This window comes from Vicia villosa, linkage group LG6 (assembly GCF_029867415.1).
Source record: "Vicia villosa cultivar HV-30 ecotype Madison, WI linkage group LG6, Vvil1.0, whole genome shotgun sequence".
Taxonomy (NCBI): Eukaryota; Viridiplantae; Streptophyta; class Magnoliopsida; order Fabales; family Fabaceae; genus Vicia; species Vicia villosa.
This window is the reverse complement of record NC_081185.1, coordinates 23869805-23889793: the sequence shown is the minus strand read 5'-3', so window position 1 is coordinate 23889793 and position 19989 is coordinate 23869805. Positions and strand designations below refer to the sequence as shown.

The following is a 19989-nucleotide window of genomic DNA, read 5'->3' as shown; positions in this document are numbered from 1 at the left end:
TAATATATCCGTGCGGAGCACGGGTGGACAATCTAGTTTTACTAAAGCCCGTGTCTCTTTTTGACCTAGAAAGCCCTAAGATGTTACTATATATACTCATGCATAGGAAACATTAAGGGGGGCACTCACACATCAATTAACCATTGAGAATATTTTATTTTCTAAATTCCATGACCAATTGGAAATGAACACAAAAAGACTCATGGTTCACGTAGATTGCAGAGAATCTCCCTCTTCCATTTTCGATAGCCACAGTAACATCTTCCTGCACCGATATACTTCAGTTCACTCAACCATTGAACTACCTCCCAAACAAATCCCGAAACGCAACACAAACACCTCCATCTTTTTCATGTATCTCACACAAACAATAACAACCTCCCAAACAAACCGTTTCCGCAATCCACTCAACACACCTCACCATCTTTCACAACACAGCAACACAACCATCGGTATCTTTTTTCTTCCTTTGTGTTTTCATTTTGGTTCACGGTTTCATGTATCTACTGGCTGCCATGTTTATTTGCTTAAGAGAGATTGAATGTAAGAAATTTATTTGTTGTTTTTTTCTGTGTGTCTCTAATTTGTGAGATAATGTTGTGTTTTGTTATAATTGGAGAGGGAGTGTATTATGAGATAAAGTGCTGGAGAATGGAGTTCTGGGAAGTAAAAAATGTGTTTGTCCTATTTTTCTTAAAAAGTTTTTTTGAAAATTTGTGAAATTATTTCGAGGGTTAGAATAATTAAGAATTATCTTATAGGGTCTGTTTGATAAAAATAGCGGTTAATTGATAAATTAGCTGATAGCTTATATTTTATGACTGATGGCTTATAGTTTATAGGGGATGATTGAGACTGATAGCTTATAAGCTAATTAATTAAAGTGTTTGGTAAAATTAACGGTTGAATTATCTTATAAATGTAAAATGAATAAAAGATATTTAATATATAATTATTTTATTTTAAATTAAAATAAATTACAAGGGTTAAAAAATGATATTAATTAAAATAATAAGGATAAAAAAGGAAGAAAAAATAATAAGCTATAAGACATAAGCTAAAACGCTATTTAAAATAGCATTTCGAAAATAAACTATAAGCTAGTAAAATAAGCTATAAACTCGTGATGAAAAGACCATTAACAAACGGGTCTAAATTATCATATGAGTTATGTTCGAAAACATGTCTTATCAAATAGAGTCATATTCATTTTTATATTTCCTTATTTTTTATTTTAAAAATTAAGGGTAGGGCGATAGTTTCCCTAATGTTTTATTTTTCTTTTATTCCTTTTATTAAAGTAAAGTTTTTTTTTTTTTAGATTATAGTTAGTTTGCTATTATGATTTGAGTCCAATAGACAAAATATTGTTATATACATCCCTATATCACGTGTTTTCTTTTAATTTCAACCTTATTATTTACCTTGAAAAATATTATGGATTTTATTTTAATAATGAATTACTTGATTTTTATTTTATTTTATTTTTATTATTCATTAAAATGCATAATTTTATTGTTCATTAAAACCAATCTTTCTCAAGAAATAAAATGCTTGATCAACATCAAGTCGATTTTTCACTTCATCTCAAACTCAAGCCAATTTTCTCAATTTAATTCAATAAACTTTGGTTGACACCAAGTGATTTTCAATTTTTTATTTATTTTAAAAATCAAATAAGAAAGATCAAGTGACAGTGGGAGCACACCTCTTGAATACCTTGATTTTGGATTTAAACACACTAATTAAACAAGGACAACAAGTGACAATTGAACTTGCTTCCTTTTGAATATCTTGGGTAAATACGCGCTAGGAGAACACATATGCTCAAACATTTACTAAAAGTCCACAAAGATTGTTTTTACTCAAGTGACGATTAGAAGCAAATCCTTTTGAATATATTGGGTGAACAACGCCATAGGAACGCACATATGCTCAAAATGTTCACTAAACATCCCTTCTAAAATCAACCAACAAACTCATAGTTTTTTACCCCGAACTACAAATGCTCTGACTTTCCCATTGCACGAGGGAATACATATGCACAAGATGCGATGTCTTGGCGAACACAATAATAAAAAACTAAAACCCATTATTTCTCTTTTTCTCGTACAATAAGTAGAAGAACGCAAACATCACGCTAACACTCATTCATAAACTAACCCAATGGGTCTCATCGAGTACGATGGATGTGATGGGTGCTAATATCTTCCCATTGCATAATCGACTCCCGAACCCACTCGTGGCTGCGACAATCATTTCTTTTCATTTGTAGGTAGGGCTAGAAATGAGTCGAGTTGAGTCGAACTCGTCTTAGCTCGACTCGACTCGATAAGAATATGTTCAGCTCGAAACTCGACTCGAGTTTGATACAAACTTTTTTTATGCTCAAACTCGACTTGTTTAAAGTTCACGAACTAATCGATTCAGCTCGTTAGGTTCAGTTCATTAGGTTCAGTTTGTTTGTTTCACGAACTTAAAAGTATTTTTTTTTTAATTTTTTTTATATTTGGCATTTTAAGTTAAAAAATTTTAAAATGAAAATATTGAATTAAAATAAAAGTTATGCAATTAGATTTAAATTTGCATCCAAAGATCTAAAACTACAACATAAAAAACTATGAAATACCAATCTTTCAAAAGATACATTTAAAACTCTAATTCATAAACTATTCAATTGGAATTTACTTTTGTCCTACAATTTTATCTAAGTCTTTAGGAACCTTAGAACTTTTAATAAAATATTATAACATTCACACCATAGAATATAAAATGATTACACCACCCAGCCTTCATTAGCAAATTCTGCTATGTCTTCAACAAAAAAAACCTTTAAATGCTATTGTGAAAGCTTTACTGCCATGGTGCCATGGTTACTACAAAAGAGACAACCTGCAAAATGAAAGATGCCATAGTTACTACAAAAGAGACAACCTGCAAAATAAAAGGATATTTTTCTAACCAATTAAATTTATATATTGCAATGCTAACACAAAATTATCATGTCATGCTATTCTATTCCACAATAGTTTTCATCATCATGATAAAATGAATCATTTGCAATGGTTTCCCTTGTTACACACTATTCAGACTTTTCATTTACCTTAATTCCAGTCAAATAAAATTAGACAGTAGACACCTATAAATATGACAGTTGCAAAACAAAACATCCAAAACATAAATTGAAAGCATAATCACCTAAATTAAAGTAATTATAACTTCAAGGGAGTAATGTAATTTCTGTTTGCACTTGCTCCACCTATCAATGAAAAGAATAAGTTATAAGTTAGTTTTAATAAATTATCAGTACTAATTTTAAAAGTTTATATTATACTTAATAATCAAAAGAGAACATATTACCTTAGGTTTGTTCCTAATTCCATGCAATATTCGAAGCCAATCACCACCACAAATTAAAGCTTCGACAGTAGTTGAATTTAAAGAAGCTCGAAATGAATTAATAACTCTCCCTCCGGCACTAAAAGTTGACTCCGAAGCCACCGTAGATATTGGAATGGCAAGAACATCTGCTGCCATACGGGACAACACTCTATATTTTCCACTATATAATTTCCACCATTCCAAGGCACAAAATGAAATGTGACCATTATCTTTTTTGGTTTGTAAGTTGGTTCATTCAAGTACTCTTTAATTTCAGATTTTACAGCAGGAATTGCTTGTTGCTCTTCAACATAATTCATTAACAATGACCACCCTGAGGATTTTTGTGGCTCCAAAATAAGCCCATTTTGATCAACAATAGTTCTACTAGATCCTTCTTCACTATGCTCACTAGGTAGATCAACATACTCTTTATACATGTCATCAAGAGCAATACACACATTTTCTATATTTTTTCTAGCTTCATCTTTCGGATAAATTAATGGAAAACACATGTTAACACCCATAATTTTGATCCTAGGGTCCAAAACAGAAGCAAGGGACATAACAAGATTACATTGACTCCAATATTTGTCAAATTTTTCCTTCATCGCTTTTGCCATTTCTTTCATAAAATCAGATTCATCATCGATAGCTTGATCTAAAACTAGCTTGATTCAAAACACCTCAGCAAGATATAAGTTAGAAGTTGGATATTCACTACCAGAAATAATATTTGTAACAACATTAAATACCTCTAGCAACTTAGAAACTTTTTCAACCTTTTCCCAATCATCATCATCTGGAAGAGTCGTATAGCTTGGTTCTCGATCTTGAAAACGAGGGAAGACTTCTTTAAACTGCATTGCAACTGACAACATTTGATAAGTGGAGTTCCAACGAGTAGGGCAATCAAGAATTAATTTTTTACCACTAAGCTTTAGTTGTTGAACTATTTGTGAGAATGTTTGCAACCTTGCTTCAGACTGATTGATGAACTTCACACTTTCACGCACATTTTCAACTATTTTTGCTATTTTCCCAATACCATCTTGAACAAGCAAGTTAAGTATATGTGCACAACAACGCACATGAAATAACTTTCCATTTAACACTAACTTTCGGTGCCTTAAAATCAAAACTTTTAACTCTTTCAAACATATATCATTGTAGAGTGCATTATCCACCGAAACACTAAATATTTTATTTTCAATGCCCCAATCTTTAAGACATTTGAAGATTGCATCAGCAGTATCAACACCACGCCGAGGGGGAGGAACATGAACAAAACTAAGAATACGTTTCTGCAAAACCCAGTCAGCATCAATGAAATGGCCAGTTAACACCATGTATTCTATCTTATGATTTTTTGACTTCCATAAATTTCTGGTCAAGCAAATCTTATTTACTTTCCTCAAAGTAGACTTCAACTTTTTTCTTTCAGCTTCATAAACAGCAATGCAATAATTCTTCAATGTTTTTCAACTAATTTTCTCATATGAAATATTAGAACATTTCATCATAAAAAGAAAACTTTCTTCTTCAACAGTACTAAATGCATGTTTGTGCATCATAATCCAATGAGCAGTGGCTTCTCATTGTCTTTCATGGTCATATTTAGCCCCTACGTTCATAAGCAGCGGTCCAGAAAGCTTCTCATCAATCATGCTTTTTGATGGCTGAAAATTTAATTTTTTTTGTTGTGCTGCTAGCTTCTTGTAAACATGACAAATCTGTTTTAAATGCCTCATCAAATGACTAGTTGATCCACTAGCAACAACAACATAATTCTTTTTACAGTGTATACATTGCCATTTTTTCCATTCTTTGATTCCACTTTTTTGAAGTGATCCCAAACTAGAGAAGTTTTCTTCCTCTTGGACTCTTGAATAATAATGTCACTGCTCTCAACATTTTCTTCATTCACAACTTCATTTGTTGTTGCTGGTGTTGATTCATTTGTTACTGGCTCTTGATTTGTATTTGCATCTAAATCAATGATAGGATTCAATAAATTTTGGCATTCTTCTCCATCTTTTGGTGGTGAACCTCCAAATGATTCAAGTGAGGTACTATATGACATCTCTACAATAAAAAAAAAATAAAGCCACAAGTTCCATTAAAAAATTATTAAAATTTTCAAATAGAAAATCCTCAAAACAGAGTTATCTATTTAGTTTATTCCAAAAAAAAAGATTATGGAAGAACAGATACAGAACAAAGTAATAGAATAAAATCTTCATAACAGAGCTATAGTTTATTCTACAAAGAACATATTCGGAACACGGTAAAAGAATGATAAAGCTACTAAACACAATCAGATAATGAGGAAATAATATTTACCTCTATTAACAAACGCTGTTGAATATGGATGACAGGTAATGTAGAGATGAAATTTTGATGATATTAGAAACAAATTAGATGGGTATTATTTTGAATGGAATCTAGAAAAGGGACTAGATTTTTCCTAGAATAGAGAATAAAGACTGAAGAGTTAGAGAACGAATGATGAAGAAATTCTCTAAAACCTAAAAAGAAGACTAAAGGTTTTGATTTTGGAAAATGGAACATTAGCAAATGTGCATATTTAAAAACTTAAAAATAGTTAATGATAATAAAGTCAAAATAGAATATAAAAGGATATAAATTAAAGGGCTAATAGTAATTCACCCCTGTAATGTTAGCGAATTTTGCTTTACCCCCTCCCTAACTTTTGGCAACGGTTTTTTTTAAAAAAACGGTACCTAAACCTGCCTTTGGTAACGGTGGAGGGTGATCTTACCGAGCAGATCAGATGACCAGCAACAATGAAGGCTTGATGTTTGGGATGATGAAGATGGGGAAAAAAGGGTTGTACCTGCAAGGCACTCCGATGCCAAAGTAAGTAGGTATTCCACAAGGTACAACAAAGTATTAGGGTTTAGTGGTAAGAAAAAGATTACCTTGCCCTCTGTGGGTAGAGGGCTATTTATAAGATGTTTTGGCGAGCGGATTGGACTCCTCCTTCTGGGGCGAATATTCAGGAGACACGTGGACTGGTTGTTTACCGAGCACAAGGGGTTCTTGTGGTCGGTCACTTAGCCCGTTTGCCCAATCTGGTCGGATGGAAACCACCACGTGCTTCCTGAAGCGTATTGGGCCGAAGGCGGGAACGGCCCAATTGACTGGATTGGGCCGGTCCAGAATAGGAGCCCCCCAAGTCAGTGCTTCCGGTCAGAGGAGTGATGACTTATAGAAAGTAGATCCGAGGGTTCGTGCCCTGTCTATCCGAGGGAGGTAGGCCATTTATTTCCGAGGAGAGGAAGGGTCAGGTCGGGGGTGAAGAGGCGTGTTGTTTACGAAAAGTTGGTAATTGGGAACGTTGCATTTAATGCAAAATGATAGGTAATCAATTACCTAGGGGTGTAATCGGATCGGTTTGGACCGGTTTTTGATAAAATAAACGTCCGAACCGTAAATATCTCCATCGGTTTGGTTTGGTTTGGTTTTTAGTGTTTTTCAAAATTGAAACCAAACCAAACTAATCGGTTTGGTTCGGTTTGGTTTGGCTTGGTTGATCGGTTTTCAACATTTTTTTCAAACATTATATTTATAAGTGTATTCTCCACTATCATGTTGTTCGGTGAATTTTCTACTATTATTTTTTTAAATAATACATTTCATATAATCTATTTCAACTTTTTTATGCTCTACTTTTCTAAAAACTTACAAGTTATAATTAAGCCATACAAAGTGATGATATGATTTTTATTGAATTATGAAATAATTTTACTATCAAATATAAAATTTGGCACTTGGCAATGACGAACACAACCAAAATCAGTTCACAACCACAAACAAAAGTTGGCACTCGGAAGTGACTAATACAACCAAAATATGTTTTCCATCAAATATAAAAGTTAACACTTAGCGGTTACTAATACAACCAAAATAAGCTCATCAACATATCAAATACAAAATAAAACTAAAATAAAACTTCAATTTTTTTTTTCATTTGAATCACCAATTAACCATCCTGAAATAAATTCAAATAAACAAAAAGTTAGAATATAGAACATTGAATTTATTTCCAATGGGAATAGATAAAACTAAATTCAACCTTACATTATTTCATTCACATTATGTTTCACCTCCTTCATTGTTAACCTCGCCACTATTTAGACGTATTCCAGCAATTTCTAAAAGTTAAAGCATACACATAAACCATAAAAAGTTAGTTTGACTATGTCATTAATAAAGTAAAAAAAATAAAAAAAGACTTTAAATTTCCAAACCTTCTTCAAGTTGTTGCACTTCATCCATTTGTTCTCGTAATTCAAACACCTTAGGCTTTCTTATCCAATTTTGGGTACAAATCAACGCTTCAACAGTATTGGAATTCAAACAACTACGAAATTGATCAAGTACCCGACCACCTGTACTAAAAGCTGACTCAGAGGAAACGGTAGACACTGGTATAGCTAATATATCTCTAGCCATGTGAGAAAGAACATAATACTTTGTAGATTTTCCTTTCCACCAGCCCAAAATATCAAATGAAGGATCCTTGCAATCTTCATTTTCAGCCCCAACATACCTCTCTAACTCACTCTTTTTTACATCAACCTGTTTTTGCTTCATTTTCAAACTAAAAGCATCATCCCAATCAACATCATCATCATCATCATCATCCTCATCAACAAGTTGACTTGAGTTATTTTGTGTAGAATAGCTTGAGGGTGCATTACTAGCCACAATAGGAATAGGATATTCAACCTTATAATACTCAAACAATTTTTGGACAAGTTCTTTCAATGTTTTCAACATATCTTTTCCCTTTGCACTACCATACATCTTATTAAAACAAAACTCAATGTAATCATATTTATAACGAGGATCTAAGACAACAGCCACAAACAACAGATAATTGATAGCACCACTATCCCAATACTTATTAAACTTCAGTTGCATATTTGTAGTCATTGATCTCAATACTTCATCCTCACTATTTGACCATTTATGTAATGACTTCTTAATGTCGCACAACTTTTTGAAAAAAGTATTAACAGTAACATGCAATGAACCAGAAAATGAAATAGTTGCATCATAAAAGATCTTAAGAAATTTTACAAAAACACGAGCACGTTCCCAATCAACATTCATAGGAACATCCACTCCTTCACCTGCAAGAAACACACTAAATGAACTCTCTTGATATCGAAGTCGATTAAATGCCTTTTCATATTTGACAGCAACTTCTAACATCAAATAGGTGGAGTTCCACCTTGTTGTCACATCAAGTGCTATCATAGCCTTACTATCTATGTTACACTCGCGGGCACACCTTCTAAAGGAAGCTAATCTAGCTGGAGATGACTTAACAAACTTACATGCAGCCCTTACCTTGCTGATGGATTTATCAATTGTTTTCAACCCATCACCAACAATCAAGTTTAAAATGTGTGCTGTGCACCTCATATGCATGTACTCTCCCTTTAATAAACTATTCCCATTCCAATCACCCATTCCTCTAATTAGATATGTGAGTGCAACATTATTAGCAGTAGCATTATCAACAGTCACACAACAAACTTTTTTAATCCCCCATTCTTTCAAGCATGCCTCTAAGTTCTTACCAATTGTTTCTCCCTTGTGATCTGAAATCAGATTAAAACACAAAATTTTCTTATTCAACTCCCACCCTTCGTCAATGTAATGACAAGTTACACACATGTAATTCAAATTTTGTACCGATGTCCAACAATCGGTGGTAAGAGAAACCATTTGTTTATTTGCAGATAATATTTTTTTCAACTTCTCTTTCTCTTCATTATACAAAAGCATGCAATCTTTAGCAACAGTGACACGAGTAGGAATTTTAAATCTAGGACAAGCCACACTAACAAAATACCTAAATCCTTCATTTTCGACGTGTTTAAAAGCAAGCTCATCCATAACTATCATCTTTGCAAGAGCTATTCGTGTCAATTCTTGACTAAATTCGACAAGTTTAAAACTAACAGTGCTATTAGGGTCATCTTCATTATCTTTTCCAAGAGAAATTGTTTTTTGTCTCTTATCAGATTCCTTATTTGGATTTTTAGGACACTTCAAAAGATGTTTGTTCAAGTTAGTAGTTCCATTCTTAGAACTATTGCAAGCATAAACTTTGCTACAGAAGATACATGTAGCCTTATCATTGTCTCTTTTGAAGTATAACCAAGCATTAGAAGGGGGCCTACTAGGTTTTCTTTTCAGTACCTGTGTGTCTTCTGGAATTGTACATTCAGCTGTTCCTAGTTGTGTTGGTGCTTGAGCTTGAGTTTCTTGTTGTGCTCCTTGTGTTGGAATAATAACATTTATAGGATGAGGGACCGATCCATTTACTGCAGAAGAGTCAACTTGCGTGTTGCTTCCTGTGACATTTTCACTTGCCATTTGCATCAATTTTCAATGACCTATAACAAAAAAATTGATAAAATAACACACACAAAAATAGTTAAGCGCAAAAGTATAAACAACTAAATTATAAGATCACCTTTTATAAAATTATTTTCTATATTTTACTGAAATATATGTTCCAAAAATGTTACTAAAATACTATAGATATAGTCCTTGGTATAATATATATATATATATAAGTATCTATTTTTTTATATAATTTCTATAAACACACAAGTTGGATAGAGATAATTTATCGTTAAACATTATATATTTTTTACAATATCAAGCTGCAGAGTTAAGTTAGTATAATTTTTTAATATCAGAAGCACAAAACTACCGCAACGAATTCCTATTAACATGAACCACTCTCATAGTGAGAAAGTGAAATATAATTAAAAATGATATTTTTATTAACATGGTTGTTGTCTTGAAGGAAATACATATAGTATGCCATTGTTAACAAGTAAATTAAAATTATAAATTATAAATATACTATGGATCACAAAAGTTTTGCTGAATAAAATACATTAGGACATTAGTTTATTTCAATGTGTTTTTTTGTCAAATGAAACAAGTTGATTAAATATTTATTTTCAAGCAACATGAAACTAAAGGAATAAACATGAAGAATCAAACAGTGTGAACTGATTATATATTATAATGAATAATTTGTGAAGTAATAAACAATATCATTATATGAAAACTAACCAAAAAACAATGAAGTACGAAGAAGAAGGTCAGAACAAAATTGAACGACGGCGGAGACCGGCGGAGAGAAATAGTTTGATGAGAGCATGTGTGACTTAGGGTTTGGTTGTTGGCTCTTTAAATAATTATAGATAAGGATTGGGCCAATTTAAAATACGGGCTTAATAGTGAGGTAAATAAAATATTAAATAAATAAATATAAGCATCGGTTCGGTTCACCGGTTTGACGGTTTTTAAAAATTAAAACCGACAACCAAACCAAACCACGTCGGTTTTTATTGGTTCGGTTCGGTTTTTGAACCGAACCAAAATAGTCGGATTTTTTTCCAGTTTGGTTTGGTTTGGACTATCGGTTTAATTGGTTTTTTTCTATCCGCTTACACCCCTACAATTACCTAGGTAGTAGGGTTAATGATGACCATCCCTCTGCACCGTCTGGCACGTGCAGCGCGTGTGGGGATGTAAGTAGCCTATAAATAGAGGACGAACCCCATTTTTCCAAACTTTTCAAATTCGTTTGCTTTGTTCTCCCTCCGTCGACTCCTTTCTCTTGCAGTGGTGTTTGTTACAGATTCTTCAGTCTCTTCATCAAAATCGTAACTGTAAGTTTCTGTTTTCTACCTTTTTATGCTTTGATCTTTATTTAGAATCGATTGCATGTGGTTAGGGTAAGCTTTTAGGAAGATTTTTTGACGAACGTAGATGATGAATGTGGCGGTGTATGGTGGAGATAAGGGATTCCTCCGTCGTACCTGAGTGTGCTTTGTTATATTTTAGATTCTGGCTTTCTGTATACTTTTTAGTGTGTTTTACTTTGTGCTCCAATGTCGTAGTTAGAGGTCCTGCGTTTTTGCCCCTTTTTCCGGGCACGAGTTTCTTATGGCTCGGTATTTGTGGTTATGGGGGGAGGTAAGGACGCAGTTCTTCTGGTCTCTGGGCCATAGGCGTGCCCTTTCACTCTGGACGATGGTGGAAGGGTGGATTTAATTTAACTGTCGAATTCACTGTTTCCCCTGTGTTTCAGGTGAAAAATGGCCGAAGAGAATCGCCCGACGGCATCTGGCTCGTCGTCTTCCACTCCTCCAGCCCGGCAAGAGGTGCCTCAGCGGGTCTGGGTGCACCAGGAGGCACTGGACACAGAAAGTTATTTTTTGGAGGATGACTCTGATATTTTCACTAAGGTGGGTGAAGGGTGGTCGGTTCTGATTCCGACCGAAGAAGACCGAATCTGTGATGTATATTCTCCTGACTTGATTTCTATGTACGAGGTGGTGTTCCGGGAAATGGGTTTTCGTGCCCCTTTTACTGAGTTCCAGGTGGCAGTGTTCAACCATTTGGAGGTGGCCCCCGGGCAGCTTCACCCTAATTCCATTGCTTTTATTCGGGCCTTTGAATTGGTTTGTGCCCATTTGAAGATAGCGACAACGCTTTCTCTGTTTTTCTATATATTTTGTGTTCAGCGCACAGTGAGGGACGGCCGCTATGGATGGGTATCTCTGAAGCAGTCCCGAAAGGTTTTCAAGTCTTACTCTGACTCTGTGAAAGGCTATAAGTCCCGCTTCTTCGTCATCCGTCCTCAGTCTCGGGAAGCCCGGGAAAGTGTCTTTGCCCGCGTGCCGACTTTGGATGTTAATGGTCGTCCGATGCTTAATGACATTGGGGAGCCAGTCACCTCTCGTCGGTATAAGTTCAGATTTTTCTGGTCGCAGGACCACTTTAGGTATGGGACCGCCCAATACATCACCCGGCTTTCGGATTTGGACGAGGACGCCCGAAGGGATTATGCTGCTCTTCAATAGTTTGTGTAGGGTCTTCCCGTTGTTGCCAAAGTGGACCGCTCGGGGGTACCTGTTATTGGTGATGACGGGGAGCCGATCAGAGAGTCTGGGGTGATTAGTATTAAGGAGCTTCTGGCTGGGGGTACTGATGAGGGAGCGTTTGCTTATTTGGGTACCACCTCCCTTTGTTATGTTTTGTCCTTTATTTTAACTCTGTTGTTTAAGTATTTTCCTCTCTTTAGAAGTTTTTGTGAGGGGCAGGTTTCTTACGTTTTTTTCTTTTTGCAGAGTCAATGGACCGTGCCCGTCATGACCGGATGCTTAGGCAGGCCAGCAAGTTGAAAGGGGTCGTTAAGAAAAGTGCAGGTCCTCGGTTAGCAGCCGTGCAAAGGTCCCTGGTCGCGGGTTCGGGTGCTTCCTCCTCCTCCGCTGGTGTTGCTGGTTGCCCCCTGAGGAATTCTGATCAAGATGAATCTCTGAGGCCGGTTACAGTGCTTCCTTCTCCCCTCCGTCCACAGCCTGATCCGGACGCCTTGGTCCGCCGCAAGCGCCAGAGAATTGAAGTCGTGGATCTTACCCAGGAAGAGGCTGCTGATATCTTCACCCTTCCTTTGTGCTTTCTCCAGCCCAGATTCTTCGAAGGCGGTCCCTCCTTGACTATTCCGCCTGCTGAGTCTCTGCACATTGAGGGTCTGGAGCCTTCGGTTCGTCAGAGGTTCCTAGTGCAGGACGTTTTGGCTATGGTCCGGCTTCTAGAGATGGCCACTCTCTATGCCCGCTCGGCGCCTTTGTCGGCGGAGGCGACGAGGTTGCTTCAGGATCAGGTCAAGATGATGACTTCTGTTGTGGAGGAAAAGGACCGGCTGCTAACGGAGATGGGCTAGGAGTTGGATGTTGTGAAGGCTCGGCTGGGCGAAAAAGAGGGTGCTCTGGTGGACCTGCAAGGTCAGTACACCTTGCTCCCCAGAACTCTGTATGGAGCAATGCTATCTTCCTCGGTTAGAGAGGCCTCTCTTCGTCGTTCTCAGATCCCTGTTGAGGATGAGTCGGAAGAGGAGAGGGCTCTTTTAACCCGGGCAGAACTGATCCAATACATCAGAGTTTTGGGGGGTGATTGTGTGGCTGCCGCCGAGGATACCTATAACTCCACTGTGGCCTAACTCAAATTGAAGAATCCGGGGGTGGAGTTGGTGGTTGAAGGTACCAGGCCTTACCGTCGGGTAGAGGGCGACCAGATTGTTTCTCCAGCCTTTGGGGATGAGTCGGTGACCCAGGGAGCCGAGGACGTCCAAGTTGAAGAAGGTGTTTGATGTTTTTCTGTCTAAGTTTGGGGCCTGCGTGCCTGTTATTTTGTAATGTTGCTTTTCTGGGGGGTATGCCCCCCGTTTTTATCATGTATGTACAATTTAGCAGCTCGGTCTATATGGCCATAGTTGGGCATATTTTCGGGCTTTTTACCCGCTTTTATTTAAACGTACTTAGTTTATAACGCTTTTGTGCTTTTCTTTGGGACTTGTGCGCGTGCGTTATGAGTTTTTTGGGAGATGCGTTATCGTTTTCTAATGTCATTATTCCTTAATGGCATATTCGTTTCCCAAGATTATTGTTCCCCTTCTTCCATTATAAAAGGAGGTCTTATGGACCTCTCTTTCTTCATTTCTTCGCAGGGATGGGTGGAGCTAACAAGAAAAAGGTGTCCTCAACCTCATGCTCCCGTGGGGTGAAGAAGATGAACAAGAAGAAGAAGGCTTCGACTGGCTCTGCTTCTCGTTCTCGTGGCTCTTTGAAATTGGATGCTCGTGCTAGGGAGACTGGTGTGAGGATCGTGATTAGCGCGGATGATTCCGAGACCGAGTGGGACGAGGACTGGTATCAGTACGTTCACTCGGAGGAATTTGCCAATCGGGAGGACTGAAATGTTTTCTTTTCAATTGTTTGTTTTGTAATTTCTCATTAATGGATGAATAAAACACTGTTCCTTTGTGTATTTGTGTTGCATTTTATGAAGATTTGCTCGACTTATGATGTGTTGATCGCCCAGTGTATGGAACTGTGGTCGAATGTCGGGGACGTGTGTCCGGCATATGGTTAGTCTCGGATTTCGTTGTGTTGAGTTCCGGGGCTCATGGCGTGAACGGTCCCTTCGCGAGCGGGGTGTTCTGCCATCATGGTACTTGTTTACGACGGGGATGCTCGGTATTCGGGCCCCCCGAAGGACAAGGAGTCTGTTTGATTAATAGAGCAGGCTTCTGTCGTTTTGTTTCATCTATAGGTGCTCGGCGTGTACCAGGCCGTACCTGTGGTTTTAACTGTAATATTGTTTAAGCTTTTCAGCGTTCCAGGGTCGAGCGAGCTCTTCTCCTTGCAAATTTTCTAAGTAATATGCCCTGTTTTCTGTCTTTGCCCGGACACGGTAGGGGTCTTCCCAATTCGCGGCCAGTTTTCCTTCTTGGGAATCTTTGTGGTTTCTTTTTAACACTAGGCTGTCTATTTTAAATTCCCGTTTAATGACCTTAGCGTCATGTCTTAGGGCAATTTTTTGTTTAAGCGAAGCTTCGCGTAGAGCGGCTCCAGTGCGAATTTCTTCGACCAGGTCGAGCTCTTCTCTGATTGCCTCGGTATTGCCCTCTGCCTTGAGTGGATTTTCGATGCGTCTAGAGGGCACATGTATTTCGACGGGGATCACGGCCACCGTTCCGTACGTCAGTCGAAAGGGGGTTTCCCCGGTAGTGGAATGTAGTGTAGTGCGATAGGCCCACAGGACGCTGTGCAGCTCTTCTACCCATCCCCTTTTTATTTCGTATAGTCTTCTTTTGAGGCCCCTCAAAATCACTCTGTTAGCGGCCTCTGCTTGCCCGTTTGTTTGTGGGTGCTCGACTGACGCGAAATGTTGCTTCGTACCTAATTTCGTGACGAATTCTTGGAAACGCCCGTCCGTGAACTGGGTGCCGTTGTCGGTGATGATAGATAATGGTACCCCGAATCGAGCGAGGATGTTTCTTTTGTAGAAACGGAGTAAGTTCAAGGATGTGATTTTGGCCAGTGGCTCGGCCTCGATCCATTTGGTAAAATAGTCGACCGCAACTATGAGATATTTGTTCTGATTGCTTCCGGTTACGAATGGACCGAGGAGATCCATTCCTCACCACGCAAATGGCCAGGGAGATGATAAGGATTTGAGTTCGTTGGGGGCGCAAGGTGCATGTCCCCGAAACGCTGGCATTTATCGCATCTCTTAACGTATTCTTTGGCGTCGTCTTGCATTGTTGGCCAATAGTAACCTGCTCGGAGAGCCTTTCGGGCGAGTGATCTTCCTCCTAAATGTTGGGAATTGATTCCCTCGTGTATCTCTCGGAGTATGTGGGGGATTATGCCCTCGTCTATACATTTGAGGAGAGGTATGGAAAATCCTCGCCAGTATAGGCGATTTTCGACCAGGACGTACGAGCAAGCACGTCTTCGGATGGTGGAGGTCTCTTTCGGATCAGCGGGCAGGAGGTCACTTGTTAAGTAATTGTACACGGGGGTCATCCAACAGAATGTGTCTCCTATTGCGTTTATGAGTGAGAGGGAGGATGGGATTTTGGTGCTGGGTTTTGGTAATATTTCCTAGATTACGGATTTGTTACCTCCCTTCTTTCTTGTGCTCGCTAGTTTTGATAGGACGTCTGCTCGAGCGTTGTGTTCCCTTGGGATGTGTTTTACTTTGGCGCTCCTGAATCGGGCCAGTCTTTCTTTCACGAGGGCTAGGTATTCGGCGAGAGCTTCACTTTTGATCTGATATTCGCCCGAGATGTGTGACGCGACCGATTGAGAGTCGGTAAATACCTCAATTTCCTCGGCTTCCAAGTCGTTTGCGAGGCGCAGCCCGGCTAGCAGGGCCTCATATTCTGCTTGGTTGTTGGATGTCGGGAATGATAGTGAGAGGGATACCTCTATGAGGGTTCCTTCTCCACTTTCAAGAATGATCCCTGCCCCGCTGCCGGTCGAGCTTGAAGCATCGTCCACATATAAGATCCATCTTCGAGCATTGTTGTTTGTTGTTTCGGGGAAGGCCATTTCGGCTACGAAGTCCGCCAAGGCCTGTGCTTTAAGGGTTTTTCTTCCCTCATATTTGATGTCGAACTCCGCAAGTTCCAATGACCACCGGAGCATTCTCCCGGCCATGTCAGGGCGTGTGAGCAATTGTTTCACGGGTTGCTAGGTTCACACGACTATGGTATGTGCTAGGAAATAGTGTCTGAGTCTTCGTGCCGCGGTTATTAGCGCGAGTCCGACCTTTTCGATCTGTTGATATCTGATCTCGAGGCCCTGGAGTGCTTTGCTTGTGAAGTAAATGGGTTTCTGGCCTTCCGAGGTTTCTCGTATCAAGGCCGCGCTGACGGCCTCGGGGACTACGGCGAGGTAGAGATATAAGATTTGTCCAGCTTCCGGTCTAGATAAAACTGGTGGGCTGGATAATGCCCGTTTGAGATGGGAGAGGGCGCGTTCGCACTCCTCCGTCCATTCGAATGTGGTCTCTTTGCGGAGGAGTTTGAAGAGTGGCAGGGCATGCTGCGCGGATTTTGCCACGAATCTGGATAGTGAAGTGAGCATGCCGTTCAAGGTTTGGATTGATTTTTTCGAATTTGGAGTGGGCAAGTCTGAGAAAGCCCTGCACTTATCCGGGTTGGCTTTGATTCCTCTTTCTGTTAAGTAGAAGCCGAGGAATTTTCCCGCTCGGACGCCGAATGTGCATTTTTCCGGATTGAATCTCATTTTACACTTTCGGGCTTGCTCGAAAACCTTTTTAAGGTGAGCGGCGTGATCGGCTTCCCGCTGGGATTTGACGATCATATCGTCCATATAGACTTCAAGCATATCACCTATCTCTGCTTGAAAGACTTTGTTCATCATGCGCTGGTACGTCGCACCAGCGTTCTTCAGACCGAAGGGCATTACGTTGTAGTAATAGTTGCCCGATTCGGTCATTAAGGCTGTATATTTCTTGTCAGTTTTAGCCATGGGTATTTGATTGTACCCGGAATATGCGTCCATGAATGAAAGTAATTTAAAACCGACGGAATTATCAACTAGTTTATCTATGTTAGGGAGAGGATAAGCATCTTTTGGGCAAGCCCTATTAAGATCGGTGTAGTCAGTGCACATGCGTCATTTTCCATTTGATTTTTTAACAAGTACGACATTGGAGAGCCAAGTAGTGTACTTGGCCTCGGATATAAACCTGGCCTCTAGGAGGTCTTTTACAGCTAGTTCGGCTGCAGCCGTTTTTTCTGGTGACTGCTTTCTTCTCCTTTGAGCGACGGCCTTGCAGGTTGGTCAATGGTCAGGTGATGGCAAGCTACCTATGGGTCGAGGCCGGGCATTTCCGTAGCGCTCCAGGCGAATAGGTCGGCGTTCTCACGGAGGCAGGCTTTGAGTTGCCTTTTGGCCGGGTCTGGTAGGTCTGATCCGATCTTGACTCCCCTGGTCGAATCTTCTCCGAGGGCTATGAGCTCAAATTCTCCGTCCGGAATTGGCCGAAGGATCCCTTCTGATGTTCCTGAGTCGATGCTCGGCTCGGGTTCTCCCAAAAAACGACTGTCGAGGTCGATAGTGTCGATGCGGGGCATAGACTTGTTGGTTTATGGAGCCGCGCTAGTTGCTGCCTTTTCTTGGGCCGATGTTTTTATCGCGCTCAGACCCTTGGCGGAGGCTTCGAAACACCTTCTGGCTGCTTCGATGTCGCTGTGGAGTGCCGCGACTTGTCCTTTGGTCGTATAGTATTTGAGCTTGAGGTGTACAGTTGAGGGAACCGCGATTAATTCGGCCAGAGTGGGGCGTCTGAGGATGTATTGGTATATTGATGGGCAGTCGATGACCAAAAATTGGACTTTCACTGCCCTGGCGGTCTCTGCTAACCCGATCGAAACTATGAGTTCCACGAATCCCCACGACTTGGTTACCGTACCATTGAATCCTTGTAGGTCCGATCCTACGTATGGGGTAAGGTGACTGTCGTTCAGCTGCAACGTCTCGAACAATTGGGATTACATGATGTCCATTGAACTTCCCTGGTCGACCAATATGCGTCTACGTCAAAATTAGCCATTCGTGCTCGGATGAGGAGCGGGATGGTTGCATTAGGTGCTCCTCCGGGCAACTCTTCTTTATAGAAAGATATTGAGGAGGGACTGCCTTTAGCACGGTCGGAGATCGAGGCCATGCTCGTACTGGCCGAGATTAGCTCGTCGAACTTGCGTTTCACGGATCTGACGGTCAATTTGCTGAAACCCCCGCCCGATATAACCATCGCGGACGGGAACCTCTCCCATGTGCTATGGGAGGAATAAGCGGTTGTTGCGTTGGCCCAGTCAGGGAGGTAAAAATCTTCCGGCCTGGTAACGCTCATGGCCACTTGCATGGCGGGCGTATCCTCCGCCGGCTTTTCCTCGGTGACTGGCTTAACTTCTTTAGCGGCCTCCTGTTTCTTCTCATATTGCTTTAGATGTCCCTCTCTAATTAATATCTCTATGGCATCCTTAAGGTGGATGCAATCCTCAGTGTTGTGCCCGTGGCCTTTGTGAAAACGATAGAATTTTGATTTATCCACGTTTGGCCGGGCGGGCAAGCTCTTAGGGAATCGGACCTTGCCCGTCTGAAACTCGGCGTTTGCGCATTCATTCAAGATGCGCTCCCTTGAAGCGTTCTGCGGGGTGTACTCTCGGAATTTCCCCGCAGGGGCTTTGTAGTTCTTGGGGTCCCGAGTTTTATCCTCTTTCTTTTTGTCGGCTCCTCGGTGAGATTCATCTTGGCGTGCATTTTTACTGCTCTCTTCGTGCCTGGAATTGCGGACGGCGTGGGCTGTTTCTTTCTCCTCATACTGTATGTAGGCTTGGGCTTTGAGGAAGAATTCGTCAAGAGTGACCGGAGTTTCAATTCTGACGGCTTTAGCGAAGTCCGAGCGTGGGCGGAGACCGCGCTCGAGCAAGAACTTCTTCATATGGGCAGTGGTGGATACCTGCACGGCTTCTTTATTGAATCTTTCTATGTATGCCCGTAGGGACTCGTCCTTTCCTTAGATAATGGCTTCCAAGGAGGCTTCTGACTTCGGTGTCTTCGGGAGGCCGTGAAATATATGGAAAAAAGTTTTCCGGGTACCCTCCATGATGTGATGGACTCGTCTGGCAAACTTTTATACCAGGTCATGGCTCTTTTTCGCAGGGTGGTCGGGAAGAGACGACATTTAATGGCGCCGGGAAATGCTCTGTAGTCGAGAAGGGCGTCGATGTTCTCAATGTGCTCGTCTGGATCTGTGGTCCCGTCGTATGTCCCTAACGGAGGGGGTTTTTCGAGACCGGTTGGTAGGGGAGCATCCAGAATCGCCTGGGATAGAGGACCATGGCGCTCTTCTTCGTCGTCGCTGGCGGAGGGAGAAAAAGATCGACTCTGGCTGCGCCTGCGTCGCCTCCGGTTGTCGTCGTGTTTACCCGGGGGTGATTTAGACCTCCTTCTTGGCCGGGGGGACTGCGAGCGATGACGGGAATGCTGATCGCTCGATCGTTTCTTGGAAGATGGGTCCCCATTCTTCTTGGGGGAAGGGGAACGTGAACGTTTATTGGTGACCCCTTCGCGTCGAGAACGGATTTTGTGATCGGGGGGAGTTCTTGAACGACGCTTTTGTTCGAGGGCCCCGATTTGGCTACTTTGCTGTTGTAGG

The 19989-nt window shown here is 40.5% G+C and overlaps 1 protein-coding gene across 1 annotated transcript; it reads right to left on the bottom strand.

Annotated features, from left to right (window-relative positions):
• Positions 1-3220: 3220 nt before the first annotated feature.
• LOC131613376 (zinc finger BED domain-containing protein RICESLEEPER 2-like) lies at positions 3221-5464 on the bottom strand. Its single transcript, XM_058885051.1, has 6 exons — positions 5180-5464; positions 4791-4850; positions 4137-4685; positions 3646-4052; positions 3361-3562; positions 3221-3259 (listed from the first exon to the last, which is right to left on the bottom strand). Exons 1-6 carry the CDS (start codon positions 5462-5464, stop codon positions 3221-3223), a joined length of 1542 nt encoding a protein of 513 aa, XP_058741034.1.
• Positions 5465-19989: the final 14525 nt, after the last annotated feature.